The sequence below is a fragment of the Echinops telfairi genome, unplaced genomic scaffold (genome assembly GCF_000313985.2).
Source record: "Echinops telfairi isolate 266 unplaced genomic scaffold, ASM31398v2 ScPeMD7_15;HRSCAF=58, whole genome shotgun sequence".
Lineage (NCBI taxonomy): Eukaryota > Metazoa > Chordata > Mammalia > Afrosoricida > Tenrecidae > Echinops > Echinops telfairi.
The window spans coordinates 12,265,613-12,281,831 of NW_022103912.1; the positions used below are offsets into that span (position 1 = coordinate 12,265,613).

Here is a 16,219-nt window from a genome sequence, read left to right on the forward strand (position 1 = left end):
GGATATTCCCAACCCCTTCCTGGCAGTGCCCTTGGTGTGTACGCTTGCTGCTTTGTGGGAGGAGCAGTGCCCTGGCTCTGCCCACCATGTCCACACGTGGACACTTGGCGTGGTCTGCATCTAGGTCTGCTCAGAACTGCTCCTGTGGAATATGTCCTTGCTCGGGTGACCCCTGGCATTCCTCGGGACACGAGGTACATAAGTACTGGAGAAAGGAGATGGACTGAAAGAGGTTCAGATTGCAGACAGGGAACCCTGGCTTGTTCTGGGCTGCATTAGGAGAGGCAAAGTAAGCCTGGAGGAGTTTGGGGCTACCAAATGCACTTGCTGAAAGTGGGTTTCTGAGACTGCAACTGTTTACAGGAGTAGAAAGCCCAGTCTGTCTTCTGAGGAGCTGCTGGTGGGTTTGAAGTGCCGACCAGGCGGATGGCAGCTCAATGAGTAACCACTACACCACTAGGGCTCCATCGAAGGGAGAGTCAAATTACTCCTGAGACTACATCTTTACTAGAAAGCCTCGTCTCTGTCCAGCAGCTCTGGCTGTTGGTTTCAAGTTGATGACCTGCAGTTAGCCCAATGCATAGCCCACTATGCCACCAGGGCACCGTGGAAATCCACTCAAGCACTGCCAGCCAGTACAGCTTTGATATTTTACCTAGAATGCTGTTCTATGGATATCAAAAGGGCTCGATCAGTACAAGGTGGGTAATGGACAGCTTTCTGCTTCCCCCAGTACTCTCCACTTTGTGTTTAACTTGAAATGCTCCTCTGGCTCGGAATGTTTCTCCTCACATCAAATGTAACTATTTCTGGGGAAACCAATACAATGAACCTGGTCGGTTAGCAGTCCCCTAATACGAATTCGTTGCTTTTATGCTGTCCCAAGAGCTGGTTTTGAGAGGATGAAAATTATAACACTGATTCCCTGTGGCGGAGCCTCGGTGGTATAGCGGTTTTGTGTTAGGGCTGCTAACCGCAAGGTCAGCAGTTCAAAACTACCAGCCACTCTGCGAGAGATGGATGAGGCTTAGTCTGGGAAACGCACAGGGGCAGCCAGCTATACCCTGTCCTACTGGGTCACCAGGAGCCAGAACCAACTCCATGGCATTGAGTCTGGTTGGGGGTTTAGTTTGGTTGGGGGGTTGGTACCCTGTGAGGGAAAGGGACCACGGCCCATCCCTGGGAAAATAACACGTTGCTAAATAAGTAGATATTGAACAATGTTTTCAAACCCAGTGGTTTGGGAAATTATCAGGACTTGATAAAACATTTCATTGACATACATTCTACTTGAAGTGTCACCCTACATATTCTGATAAGGGCATGAACACAAACGATCACCCAATATGGCTAATCATAACTTATTCCAGCACAAAAGTATTCCCTACTCAATTCCGTAACAAGGGCAGAGCTTTTAATGGGCCATGACTTGCAGAGGGAAATGCCAGCTGCCCGGAATTGGGATATTCACCCCCACCCCCACCCCCACCCCGCTTCTCTCAGTTTCCTACCTGGTTAGGCACACGCGCACGAAGTCCACAGCGTGTTCCGAGAAGCGGTCTGGCAAAGGCGGCATCAGCCCGCGGTGCGCCCCGATGTAAAACATGGCCGCCATCCTGTCCATGGAGGCCAGCGGCGGCTTGCCCGTGGCCATCTCAAATACAGTGCAGCCAATGCTCCAGATGTCCGACTTCCTGCCGTAGCCAGACTCATTGATGACTTCCGGGGCCATCCAGTACGGGGTGCCATGCATGGACTTCAGCATATCACTGTGAGTGCCGTTGAGGCCCGCCCAAGCCAAACGCTTGGCACAGCCAAAGTCAATCAGCTTTATTATCCCAGTTGGCATGAGCATGACGTTGTTCCCCTTGATGTCTCGATGCACCACGCAGTTCTCATGAAGGTAAGCAACGCCCTGCAGAATTTGTTTTGTGTATTTACAGAACACCATCTCGGGCAATGGCCCGAAGCGATTGATAATACTGGAGATGGAACCACCGGGAACAAACTCCATGAAAATGCTCACAATGTTCTCTTCCAAGCAGGTCCCCAAATAGGCCACAATGTTCACGTGTTTCAGAACTTTGAGCAAATCGACTTCTTCATGCAGTTTTCGGTATTCTTTCTCCGTAGCTAATTTATCAGAGGTATCCAGCGCCACCTGCTTGACAGCGATTAGCTGGCCCTGGCTAGTGAGACCACAGTATACCTGGAAGCAAACCGATACTTCATTGAATAAGACAGATACAAAGAACTTGTTGGTAAAATGCCTCCTATGGTGCTTGTCTTTACCTTCTTTGTCTAAAACTATGTCCTTTGATACACCTCCACCTAAATGCAACGTGCTCAAAGAAGACGCAACACTTCAGTGGAGCCAAGATGGGGATGAGCCCCAGGGTGAATGGAAATCGTTTGGGTTTGGATTGCTTGGAATCCTGACTTCACCAACTTCCAAGTGTGCAACTTGGGGGACGTTTACATGACTTTTGACCTTCAATTCTTCACATCTATAAAACGAAAGGAACAATATTCGCCCCAGTGATTTCTAGGATGACGACGTGCGCTGGTGTTTGGGAAAGTTCCTCATGCACTAAATTTTTAAGACATATTTTCCCTTGATGCTTAAGTGTGACCAGGGCGGGGATCTCTGTCTAAATGCCAGGTTTAAGACCTTGGGGGCAAAGAAACCAAGTTTCAAGCATGCTGATGGAGGTACACCTTTATGATATACAGTGAACCCTCGCCACTTCGCGCTTCAACTTCCGCGGCTTCACTCTATCGCGGTTTTTGCTTAACAGCGCATGCTCTGTCATTACTGCCACTGATTGGCTCATACTGTACATGCTTGATGCCCATAAATAATATAATAAATAATAAATGATAACTGTAACGTCCAAAATGTTTTACTGTATTTTCCCTTTTTCGTTTAATAAATTGGGTAATACGTGTGTAATGGTGACTAAAGGGTATTTTTTCATGTCCTCTATGCTCTAGCTATGAAAATATTTTATTTACAAATAAGGAATCCTACTTTGCGGAATTTCATTTATCACGGTAGGGTCTAGAACCGATTAACCACGATAAACGAGGGTTCACTGTATATTTTCATGATATATTATATTCACAAAACTCTCCATATACACAGATAGACTGGGGATTTGTTTCCAATCTCTGGAATCTGGGAATCTGGGTTAACATTCCGCTCTGCCATATAATTGTGTGACCTAAGCAAGTCAGCCGAGAGGAGGCTAGAAAGCTCCAGCGGTCTGTGAGGGGTGTGGGGGGGCTTGGTGCTTTTCTGTCATCTCACTGATTCCGGAAAGGGCCCCACCTACTGCTGGAGCAGGTCTCCTCTGGGAGTCAGCCTCGTCTTTACTCGTGGATGGAAGTACCGTCTAAAGCATGAAGTCTTTGGATGTTCTTGTATGCAATTCACAAAACAAGAAAGCAGCCTCGGCTGTTTTTGCCACCGTGCAGTGATTCTCCCAATTTCTGATGGTATACCCTGAGCTGTTGAGGGGCGTGGACTTGGGAGAGTGAGAAGCTCTGGCTATTGTGCTCCTACCTGGAACTCAGATACAGAAATCAGAGCCCGGTGATGTGGCTTGACCCTGAAGCCAAGACTGCTGAAAACCAGACCTGCTCCAGAACTTTGTTACCAAAGCAATCAGCATGGTTCTGCACTTTGGGTTGGGGTTTCTGTGACTGCCGGCGGAAAGATTTCGGAGGTACAGTGTGTTTGGAGCTGGATAAGAGAGGTGGGCTCATTAGGGGTGGGATTTTGAGTTGTATCACTTACTTACCGTGCCATAGGCGCCCTTCCCAAGGATCTCCCCCTTGGTCCACAGGATAGGCTCTCCATGCTTTAAACTACTTTCAGAAAATATCTTCTTTTCATTTGAGTTGAGAAATTTGTCCTCCCTGTCATAAATTCGGAACCCATGACCATACCTCTGGAACAATAAGACAAATGGTAAGGTCATCATTAGACTCTGAGACAAGGGCATGGAGGAAGGAGTGGGGGCTCACAAGAATCATCCCTTCATATACACCTGGCCTGGGCTACTCATTGTTCTGGATACCTAGATTTCCCCCAAAAAAGACCACCCAGGATATCTTCATTCTGCACCTCAGCCTTATTGAACACTTCTAAGTCACCTTTTGCCCATCTATTTTTTATGGGGAGGTCTTAGTCCTGATCATCTTTGAACCTGCAGGCTCCTTTGAGAATGAGTTCTCTCAAGGTTCCAGGAATCAGTGTGGACACACATGTACTACTGTGTGCGAACACAGGTACCCTTCTCAACAACCCACCCCTGAATCCTCTTCAGAATTCCTGTTCTGGTCAACTTGCCCCAAAACAGACACGTGGGGACAGAGAAACACACATGTAGTCACACTTACATACACATATACTCACTCACACACATGTTCCCAGATGCATTTGCACAAATATGCATATAGACAAATACAAGTTACATCCAATTCATAGCATATGCATAAATATACATTACATATACATATCTAGACACATATACTAGGACACATAGATACATAAACATACACACTTATATACATGTATACACATTTACACACATGAACACAGTTGTGAAAAACAATTTCAGTGGTCAAGACCAGCCTTTATAAACTGCAGATGGATGGTCCCCTAACCTCTTGCTACTCACAAGATAGTGTGCACACTACTCACAAGATAGTGTGCACACTAATGCTGTATCAGCATTATCTGGAAGCTCCTTAGACATGCAGAATCTCAGGCCCCTGTCATACTAACTCAGCGTGTGCATCTTAACATGATCCCCAAGAGAGTGTCTGTCCCAATAAGCCTTGAGAGACACCGCCAGTTAGGACAGGGAGCAGTCTCAATGTAGTGAGGAGAAACGGAGCTGAATCAGAATGCCCGGCTCCACCCCTCGCTAGCCAGTGACAGCAAAGCCTCAATTTGCTCATCTACAATAGGAAACACATTTTGGTAAAATTTAGACCATATTTTCCAATTCGTTGGTCAGAACCAAACTTGACTCATTTTTATCCCCTGGCCTGGTAACTTCAAAAACAAATGCCAACAATGGTGCAGCCGAGACCTAGCAATGTGGCACCTGGAAGTTTCCTGGCAGATCCTACAGGCTTGCCTTCCTTTTTGGAATGTCCACATGCTTGCCAGGGCCATCTGGATTTTTCCTCGCCATCCACGCATGCGAAGACCTACTTGAAAGGGGAATGTCTACCCAAGATCCACTCTTTCCTCCCTGACTGCAGGGTGCAGTTACGGATTGTCTTTATGGGAGCACTTACTCTTCTTCAATCTGAAGTTACAGAGTTGCAGGCTGCGCAACCCACTCCCATTCCTCAGGCCAGCCTGTGGGCATCTCTAAATCACAGTCCACCACCCAGGAGAGACCAAGATCCTATGACAGCAAAGCTGGCCACTTAGCACAGGGAGCATGCTCCTGTGTAGTGATGAGAGGTGAAGCGTGAATCAGAGTGCCTAGCTCCACCTCTCGCTGGCTGTCAATATCAAAACTTCAATTTGCTCATCTGCAAAAGGGGATGTTAGGACCCGTAGTGCCTATCAAATACAGTTATTATGAAGCACAAATGAGAAAAGAAACATGATACATCTCACTTATTCATGGTAAATTCTCAGTACCCATAGCTGTCAAATCAATTCCAACTCATTACAACTCTATAGGACAGAATAGAAAGCCCCTTAGGGCTTTCTAGTCTATAATGTTGACTGAAACCAACTCCCACATCTTTCTCTCATGGAGTGGCTGGTGAACCTCTTGCTCTTTCAGTTAGTACTTACTCCAGTGCTTAACCAAGGTGTCCCTCCTTAAATCCTCAATGAGCCTAGCAAGATGGGCTCACCATGAGTAAAACCCGACATCAAGTTCCAATTGGTTCTTAGCTTCTTTTTATGATATGATTACTTATAATCATATACTGCAATATTCTAGTCAATTAAATTAAATAAACACTCTTGCACCTGAATCAGAGTAATGTAACTGAGTTAGTGTTCAATAAACAATATCTCAACTAAATGTGCTCTTTCTATCTTTAAGATTTCTGTACAGTAGGAGGTTCTTGTATGTCATGAACAAAACCCTACTGTCTTTGCATGGCCAATTATCATACTTGCTGATAATAAGGGACACACCTGTAAAATGTTGGATTGGCCAAAGTTGTGTGATATTATATATCTACAGCAATGACAAAAAGAGCAGGCGCTGAGGCTGCTTACGTATGACCAAACACCTCGTGGAATTTGATTCCTTGATTTGGAATTTAGAGTCATGACTTCATGGGGCAGCCCAGTTAATTGACCTAATGAAGTATTTAGTGTTTCTAGTCTACCTCCTAGTTCACCGCAGAACTCCTAAACCCTCAACATTTTGCAAGCAGCTATCCAGAACACAACTGGCCTCTGTTCACTTGGTGCAACAAAGGAAGAAGGAGAGAGTCAGGAACAGGAGGACGATAAAGAATGTATGGCTGATGACTTCCTTGAACAAGAACTACCATGAAGGACTTTGCCATGAAACCAGAAGAACTAGATGGTGCCCAGCTACAACTACTGAACATTTTGACAAAAAATTCTCCAGAAGGACCCCGATTAAAAGGGGGAAGTGCAGAACAGAATTTCAAGTTCTTGTGGATCATATATTTTCAAGAGCCACGGAGGTAGAAGAACCACTATGTCCCTAGTTCTTAGCCCAGGGCCAGAAAACAGTAGGCCTCAAAAATATTTTTATTGCTTTATAGTCAACCCATCTGATGACCAATGCTCAGCTGCAGGGAATCTTTCAGAGTTGTACATTTCACACATCCATATGATTTTTGGAACGAGATGGTGAGCTGCTTCGGGAGCCATGTTCACTTCTTCCTGGCCCACTGACTTTACAAATAATTATCTCTCTGCTCATATTTGAGAGAGGCGACATAATGAGAGAAATAGTTTAGCCTTGGATCAAGAGGCTCTGGCAACAACAATATGCCCGTGAAGAAACAACATAACAGTTTAGGGATCCTGACATGAAACTGACCCTTGCAACACCAACGAATCACTGATTTTAGGGCTACCAACCTGGATTTTGACGTTTGTTGCCTCTCTGCCCAGTTCCTGTAGGGTATTTCCTTTCCTACTGCACTCAAGATTTAGACTTCCAGGGTAAATCTCATGTTCCCTTATTTGGTTAGAGTTATCTTTTTCATCAAGCGCTAAGAGTTCTGCAGCTAAACAACCCAAGAGTTCATCTGTCAATTCTTCATTCTTTAAAGAGTCCAGACTTCCTAGGGAGAGTGAATCATCATCATTTAAAGATGCCCCGAACATCTGACATGCAATTGGCTTATTTGCTAAACTCTCATGATCCAAAGAACGTGCCCAATTTTGATATCTTTGGGAAGCTGCCAGTTCTTGTTTCTCGGGGAAAGAGAAGCTCATGCGTGTTTTAGATGTATTTGGAATACTATCAAATCCTAGCTCTTTAGGTAAGTTTGGGTAGGCATTGAGGTCACCATGAGATGCTTCGTTCTGCTTTTCTTGCAGTACATGTGTGATGGAATTCTTCTCCCTGGGCAATGCCCAGCTGCTTTCTGAGGGGACCAGTGGGATGTGGGGAGGCAGCTCTTCAAGTTCCTGAAGATCTCTAAGGCTCGTGGCCAGCAGTGGGTGGTTCGAAAGGTCTCCTTCATTGACGGGCTCTTCCATAGAAAGCTCCTCAACAATGGACAAATCGGAAACAGGAAGGAATTCCTTGTGTTCGGTGGATTGCTCAGCATACAGAGCCAAGTTCATGGACGGAACTTCATCTTTGAAAGACCGAAAGTCATTTTCGGAAGACTTCACACGCCAGTCTGGTTCCGTGACACCATGGTCATTTTCGATGTCTTCTAGGTTCCTAGCGATCGGCTTGCAACTCTTTCCTTTGGACATGAAATCTTTGTGCTTTTGTTTGATGCCCAGCGAACCCTTGGGGGGGTTGACATGTGGTCTTTTGTGGGCGTTCCTAGCCCTCGTGTTGTTTCTGCTCTCAGTGTGTGGGGACTGGCATTTGCTGACCATACCTGTGCCAGGTGGAGCTGTACAAATCTGCCGGCAGTGTTTGCTTTCATGCCGCCCCGCCTCTCTCGCGTGGCAATACACAGGGGTCCCAAACATTTCATAGATCCCAGGCCCGTTGCCCGTGGAATTGATTTCTTTGAACATGTCACTGTACTTCAGATCTAGATGCGTGAGGTTTGATTCTGATGGTTGAACAGCAAAAGGCAAGGAAGACTTCTTTAGCACGGGGTTCTTACAGATGCAAGGAAATGACGGGGGCCTCTGGGGCTTCGGCGGCCTGTGAGTGGCCTGCTTCTTCTCTGTCTGTGGCATTCTGTTTTGAAACTTGGGGGACGGTGGAGGCCTGGTATCAACAAGCCCCAACGTGGGGAACCCGTGAGTTTTTATGCTGGTTTTCTGCGTGGTAGGCTTCGTGGACCCCTCAGTGGAACTCATGGGTTTCTGAGGTGTCTTACTACTTATCTTGGTCTTTGAATCCGACTTATTTCTATAGGTTTTCTTCTTATGTCTGTCATTTTCTTGGTGTGCCCGGATAGTGAAGCTCTGGTTATTGGCCTGGAGGATAGCCTTCCTCCTTTGGAGGCCAGGTTTGGCCACTGCTGGCCATTGCTGGCCCTTGGGAGCGCCATCTCCAGGGAACGTGATGCAGATAAGAGGCACCGCTTTATTTACTTCTGGTTTGGTACTTTCCGCTACTGATAATTTTATGTTTGTCTCCATGTCACCCTGACCTTCTGGACGCTTCTCAATAGGACCATCAGGGACGGTATTAGGCAAACTCGTAAGGACCGGATATGCTTCCAATTCCTCATGATTTTGCTCAGTCGCTTCTCCTGTATACACCGAAGCACGTCGTGAATCAACCCGATCAGTTCTAGCCTCTCTCTCCGGGTCCTGAGTTACCTCTGCATGCTGGACTTCTTGGAGCTTGCTTAGGGTGCCACAGACACTTTCTGATTCTTGTTCGCAGTTCCTGAGACCTGAACCCGCGCTATTTCTTGATGAAAGATGTTGAGAGGGCTCGTCTCCTACTTTTTTCATTTCACTCCCACGGCAGTCAGCATCCTCTTCAGGAGCAGTGGAAATATTATCTTCCCTATGATTCTCAAAGAACACCCAAGACTGTCCCTTTTCAAAGGGAGAGCATTCCATTTTGTCACACCCCTCTGTGTCCTTGGGGTTGCAATTCTTCTCCACTTGCAAGTGTTCTCGGGGAAGGCTAGCCTTCCGAAAGGAGCACATGTTTCTGGACCAAATGGAGCTATCGGAAGATCGGAGAGTCTGATTCCCAAGCACCTGACTTGGGGCTTCCTGCTGCTTGTTCGGTTGTCTAAACTCATCAGATCGAATAACGGGCTCTGAGATTTTAGGGATCAAGGTGAGGAGGCTTGGAGCACGGCTTTGTCTCCCTTTTTGAATCTTGTGATTTGGGGGGAGAGTAAGGAGACCGGAGGAGCTGGGCAGGAGCGACAAAGGCGGCAGAGGGAACTGGAAGGGAAGAGAGAAAAAAACAATGAATGCAGACACATGGAAACAGCACACAACCTCGTGCAAGGTCAGCGGAAGAGAGTCTAAGATTCTCTTCCCCTAAGAGAGTCTAAGGGGACACCTCTAAAGGGCAAAGCTATCCTGGAAGTCACATTTTTAAAATGAACATCTCAATCCTAGTGGCTTTGTAGAACCCAGACAAAATAATACGTTTAAGAGCCAAAATTGTCACAGGTATAAGGATTAACGGCTGTAGATTTAAAGAGAGGAGTCTGGCGGTGCAGTGGTTACTCGTTGGGCTGCACTCCATGGGGTCAGCAGTTTGAAACCACTTGCAGCTCTGAGGGAGAAAGACTGAGTTTTCTATTCCCCTAAACAGTTACAGTCTCAGAAACCCACATAAAGTGGCTATAAGTCAGTATAGACTCTAGGGGAACGAGTTTGCTGGTTTGGTTTGTTTTAAAATGAAAAATTCATAATGTAAATGTTAAAATTTTAAAGTGAGTTAGGTAAGGTTTATTGTGCCAACCTGGCTGATAAACACACGTGGGGTTAATTGAAGGGCAGAGAGATAAATAGCTCCGGTGAGCCTCGCCTTTCAAGTTCTCAGGTCTCTTGCTTTGCGAGGGTCGAACCAGGGTGCAATTGCCTTAGTAGTTCCCTGCTTCAGCTTGCAAGGCTCACTTCTTGCAAGACATCTCCAGGGAGAAGCTGCATGAACCTACCCTGATGCAGCCTGGTGCTGGAGCACCCCTGTGGAGACCCCTGCCAGCGCTGAGATGCTTACACGCTCATTGATTCGGATTTCCTCCTGCAGTCGGCATCATTGTGTCTGTTTCGTGAGATGCAGGAGGACTTTGTGGATTGGTGTCGGACATATGGGTTAATGTTGGACTTGTAGGCTTGGGCAGCCCTCGATTGGGATGTTTTCTTGATGTGCACTTAACCTTTATATAAAGCTCTTTCTTATATATGCGTTTCTGTGGATTTGTTTCTCTAAGCACCCAGACTAACACATAAGGTAACCCAAAACAAAAGCATTGCCATAGAGTTCATTTCAACTGATAACAACTCTATAGGGCAGAATAGAACTGTCCATGGGGTTTCCAAGACTGTAAACCATCACGGAAGCATACTGCCTCATCTTTCTCCCAGGGAGAAGCTGATGGGTTCAAACCACTGAACTTTCTTTTAGCAACAGAGAGCTTTCACTTCTGGGCCACAAGCGCTTCTCTTACAGGTAGTTAGACACTAGGAAAGCTTGCTACCTAGTGGGAGAGGATGCAATTTCTTGATATGTTAAAAGAAAACAAATTAAAATAATTGCTAAGAAAGGGCGAGAGAATGGAAATCACTTCTAAAATATAAATGACCACAGCCAGGCATCATTTTCCCATCAAGTACTTGCCATTCTATAAATTATGTGAGCTGTTATTTTTCCAAGCTGTATTTTGCTGAAGCAGCCCTGCTGGTATGTATAGTGGTTATTTGTTGGGCTGCAATTTGCATGGTCAGCTGTTCAAAACCACTAGCTAGCAGCTCTGAGGGAGAAAGAGTGGGCTTTCTAATCCCATGAATAGCTAGCTAGTCTTGGAAACCCACGGGGCGGGGCGAGGGGTGGCCCTAGAGTCAGCATTGACTCGGTGGAAATGAGTGAGTTGAGCATTTTGCTGAGAATTTTGGTTCAGATTTGTTCAATAGAGTTGTTTTCTAGCAATAAGAGCTTTGTTTTGAATTCTTCAGTCAGAAACACGAATACAGAATAATCTTACCTCAATTCTTCGGCCACTGTGCTTTACATCAGAGGTAGAAAACGCTACAAGAAAAAAGAATAGAGTATTCTTAGTAGTAGAGTAAACGTAGCCAGACGTAAGTCAGAGTTTGGAGATAAAAATGATAGTATTATCTAAGAAAAAATAGAAATTAAGAATATTTTCCCCTTTGTAATCCACACTGAGATGGGAATTGAATGAGTACGGAAAATTTCACGCTACTGCCGCGAGGGGAGGTTATGTCTCTCTCTCTGACACAACCCCCCCACTAAATATTTCTATTCCGACAGGAAGCACAAATTATCCGGATCAGAGAACAGGCCATTGATGACTCACAGAGCGTTGTTGGGTTTTTTTTTTTTTTTTGGTTTAGGAAAATTTCTGTGGTTTTATTGTATGATGAGACATTGAAACATCGGAACCAATCAATATCTGGGCGTTGAGGTCGCTGCTTTCGCCTTCACTTCTTTGGGTTACTAGAGCGACTTGTCAGTAGATTTTTTTTTTAAAGGAAAAAATACACATATTTTTAAAAGGACAACCTTTTGCATTACTTAGCTCTTTCCAAGGCACGCGCGGGTACAACACAAACGCATCCTATCGGATGCGACTATCTAGTGCCCCAGCATCCCGCAGGCCACCTGCAGCGCGCCCTCCCCTGCGGCCCGGCTGACGTCTGCCGCGTCTGGAGGAGTGTGGACGGGATCGGGAGGAGGAGGAGGGAGGAGGAAGCAACGTGAGCGCCTGGCGGGGACGGGGTCAGCCAGGGTGCTGCCGAGCAAGCCTGACCTTGAAGTCCGTGCGGTCCGTGCCCTCCCGGCAGGGAGCAAGGCAGGGCCGGGCTGCCGCGGATAACCAGGGAGGGTCCCAAGCCCGGGCCCAGGCTGACGCCGGGTGAGCTGGGCCGCGCTGCCCAGGCCCAGAGCCTTCGCCCTTGCGGGGTCAAAAAGGACCAGGGACCAGCCAGCCGGGCCAGTCGAAACGGGCCGGGGCCCGGCGACCCCCCTGCGGGTGGTCCCGACCCAAGAAACAGACCTTGGGGGGTGCAACCCGCGCAGAGGGCGCCCGGCGGGTTCTCCCTGCGTGCCCCCAGCCGCCGGCGGGCGCAAGAAAGACCTTTTCTATGAAATATAAGCAGAAGTCTCCAAAAGAAAGGCGAAGTTTTATGACCCTAGAATGTAAGTAAATTCCTGGGGTGATAAGCCCCCAAATATCTCAGAAGCAATATACTCCCTCTAACTTGCAAGGCATCTTTGCCCTTTCTTTTTTTCTTTTTGGACTTTAACCCAATTCTTTAATTCCTATTATTTCTAAGTCAAAATTGACACTATTTCGAGTGGAAAACTGGAAGGAAATAAAACATTTTTTGTAATGCTTGTGTTCTTTTTTTATTTTTACTTTTTTTTCGATCACCTTTCCACTTGGCTTCCTGGTACTTTTTGCTAGGAAGCACCGGACTGCGCTGAAACATGGAAATATTCCTGGATCCTTATCTCCCAACTGGTGCTTTGGCCTCATCCAGGAGATACATACAGATCATGAATCCGCACAGCACACCAGGCGGGGGAGGAAAGGGCAGAGAGGAGACTTGTTGTTGGTTCTTGTAAAACCTAGAGGTTGTTCTCTTCTTTTTCATCCAGTTGCTGATTCCAACTCCTGTGGACCTGCTGTGTATCCGAGAAGAACTGGGAGGAGAAAGCCTGGGCTTCTCTACTCCTGTCAACAGTTACCGTCTTGGAAACCCACAGCGCTCGCCATTGGCAGCATTGACTCGATGGCAGGGAGTCTGGTTTGGGGTTGTGGTGCTCGGCAGGGTTGCAATGGCTGTTCTTCCGAGGTGCTTTTCAGTGGACTCAGATGGCTAACTTTGGGGTTAATAGGCAAGTGTGCTGACTGATTGCACCACACAGTAACAATTCTCTTCTTACTGAAAAGTCAGACTGGTCCCCTAACACCCCACTCATCCACCCAGCACAGCTCAGATCTGAGTCCCAAACCTCCAGTATTTTCAGGGTCAAGGCAGGTCACATACATGGATGAAGTGGGGCTAGTGGGACAGTAGTGAACTGAGATCTCACAGCCCACCTAACAAGACACCCATTATCCTGCTGTAGCCTGTGGCACCCATTCCAGACAGATAACCGAGCACTGACAGATCTTCCAATTGTCCAGAGAACCCTGAGACCTGGTAGTTTCATATGAAAGTCTCCTCTTCAAAAACACATTGTGAGAGCCAAACAAAATACACCCGCATCTCAGGGTCCATTTCAGTCACAGGCTACCATTGGAAACTACCATTGAAAAAGAAGTCGAATTCTCTAAGGTGAACACAACTAGAATGAAGGATGGCCACTTACCAGCTTCTCAACAGGAGCTGTACAAACCGGCCAACCTGGCCCAGATTTCTCCTCAACCTACCCCTGCAATTCTTTATGCATTCATTCAACCAACATCTATGGAATGCCTACTGAGTGGCCAGCACTGTCCCAGAAGACTGCAACATATTGTGAACAAGAAAAGGCAAGAGGTCACATGCTAGAGGGGGATATTTTCCTGTTGTGGAAGAGATACCAAAAGTTAATAATGCCAGGAATACAACAGACTATAATTTATTGTTAGATACACGTGCACGAGAGCCTGATCTAAAACAACAAACACCAACTTGAGGGTAGTTTTACTGCATAGTTGGACAGGTAGCATCCCATATGAGCTGGGCTAAATGAGGGATAGAAAGTCCCTCTTAAACATTTCTGGTGGGGATTTTTCCTTCTTGGAGGCAGAAGACATTTCTTTCTCTCTGCTCACTCCCTGAGAGACAAACCTGAGGAGAAGCTACATGGACCTACCCTGTTGCAGCCAGAACCATGGACCTGGAGAAGCCATGTGGAGACCCCTGACAATGCTGAGATGCTTACAATACCACTGGACCTATAAGACTTCCCACCCACTGACCTGTGATTTTCCTGCATTTGGCACCGTTGCATGTGTTTCATAAGTCTGAAGAGGACTTTATAGATTAGTATCGGACATAAGGGCTAATATCACACTTATGGACTTGATCTGGACTGGGCTGGAATATTTTCTCAATATTCAATTGCTCTTGTACATGAAAAAAACCCCACATTTCTGGTGGGAATGTAGAGAGGGAAAATCTTGCTAATGGACATTTTGGCAATAGGTGTCAACAGCCTTTTAACATATGCAGAATCCCACTTAAACGTGGAAGATTGAATGCATGCATTCTCCATAACCACGAGAAAATAACAATAAAAAAATCATAAAGTATAAACAAGGACAAAGAAAACTACAGCAGATCAGCAATATCAACTACATGTTGGACAGTGAAAACTGGGTGGGAAAGAACTGATTTCAAAGGTAATGTGAAAAAAATAAAAATAAGTGATTTTAACTGATAGCAATGATGGATGCATAATCCTCCTTAAGGGGGATGAATAACAGAACCGTGGGTGAAGGGATACATCGGAGAGTGAAAGATATGAATAAAAACAATAATATGTAATTTATTAAGGGTTCACGAGGATGGTAGCGTGGGGGAAGGAGGGAATAAAGAGAATCTGATATCAAGGGATTCAAGTAGAAAGAAAATGTTTTGAAAATGATGATGGCAGCATCTGTACAAGTTCGCTTGATGTAAGTGATTTATGGATTGTTATAAAACCTGTAAGAGCCCCCAATTAACTGATTCCCCCTCCCCTCCTCCACCCCACCCCCCAGAAAGTGATTTAATTGTCATCTTTCTCTGTCCGGCTGAGCAGCAGCAGGGGCAGTTCTCAACAAGAAGTGAGTCGAGAACTCCAGCAAGGAGGCGATATTGAAGGTACCAGGTACCTATGAAGGTAGGGGTACAAGCAAGGCTTACGGTAAATTGGAGAGCTGCTTTGAAGTCTGAACAAGGAGTTACCCAGATTCCCTCCCTCCTCGTCAATCAAGAGTTGTTCTTCTCCATTCCGGGGAAAATAAGTGGACGTTTACTCTCGGAAGAGCTTGAAACAGAGGCGCTAGGCATAGCTGAGATCAGAAATGCATACTGAACTGAAAATAAGAGGAACCAGAAAAGTTGCTAACCTTGGCAAGGCTAGAGATTGAGTCCACTCTGAGACACCCCAGAAAAGGGCCTGGTGACCAACTTCTGAAAAGTTAGCCGTTGAAAATCCTGTGGAGAGCAGCTCTGCTCTGTCAGACATGGGGCCGCCTAAGACTCAATAGCAACTGTGTTGTTTTGCCGCTGTTGATCTCTGTCATTGAAAGTCTATGTACTGAAATGTGAAGCCTCTTCAGTGGCAGGAGTATTAGCTTCGAGTCTTATAGCCTGTGCGCTTCCCCAGAGAAGACCAACCAAGAAAAAGGTCAACCGTTGAGAGATCTCAGTGGTCCAGATCTCCAGCCATTCAATTCTTATGAGGCCCAATCAAGCACACAGCATATCAGAGGAGAGAGGTAATTGAAATGTTATGGATTGAATTGTGTCCTCCCAAAAGATGTGAAGTCCTAACCTCTATCTTGGTGTTTGTAACCTTGCTGGTAATAGGTTCTGTCTTTGAAGATGTGATCAGTTAACTTAGGGAGGTCATACAGGGTAAGATGGGCCCTGCTCTCTTCTATGTCTTATAAAAGGGAAGGACAGACGTGCAGAGAGAGGCACACAAGGCAAAGACATCATTTGAAGATACTAGCCAACAAACACCACGAGACACATGGCTACCAGAAGCAAGAGGATCTTCCTCGAGCATGGGTAGAGAGAGCATGATGCCCTAAAATGGGACTCTCGGGCTCCAGAACTGTGAACAATAAAACTGTGTTCTTTAAAACCACCCATGGTAAACAAGCGGCCATCAAGCTCAGAAGCAACAAA

General features: G+C 46.1%; 1 protein-coding gene across 1 annotated transcript in view; it reads right to left on the reverse strand.

The window, feature by feature from the left end:
• Positions 1-16,219, reverse strand: part of MAP3K19 (mitogen-activated protein kinase kinase kinase 19) — an 80,145-nt gene that overhangs the window by 3,516 nt on the left and 60,410 nt on the right. Inside the window, exons 5-8 of the mRNA XM_045287419.1 lie at positions 11,347-11,390; positions 7,106-9,574; positions 3,804-3,953; positions 1,512-2,209 (exon numbers count right to left, since the gene is read on the reverse strand). Coding sequence (XP_045143354.1) covers positions 1,512-2,209; positions 3,804-3,953; positions 7,106-9,574; positions 11,347-11,390 — 3,361 coding nt within the window. The remainder of the gene's footprint in view (positions 1-1,511; positions 2,210-3,803; positions 3,954-7,105; positions 9,575-11,346; positions 11,391-16,219) is intronic.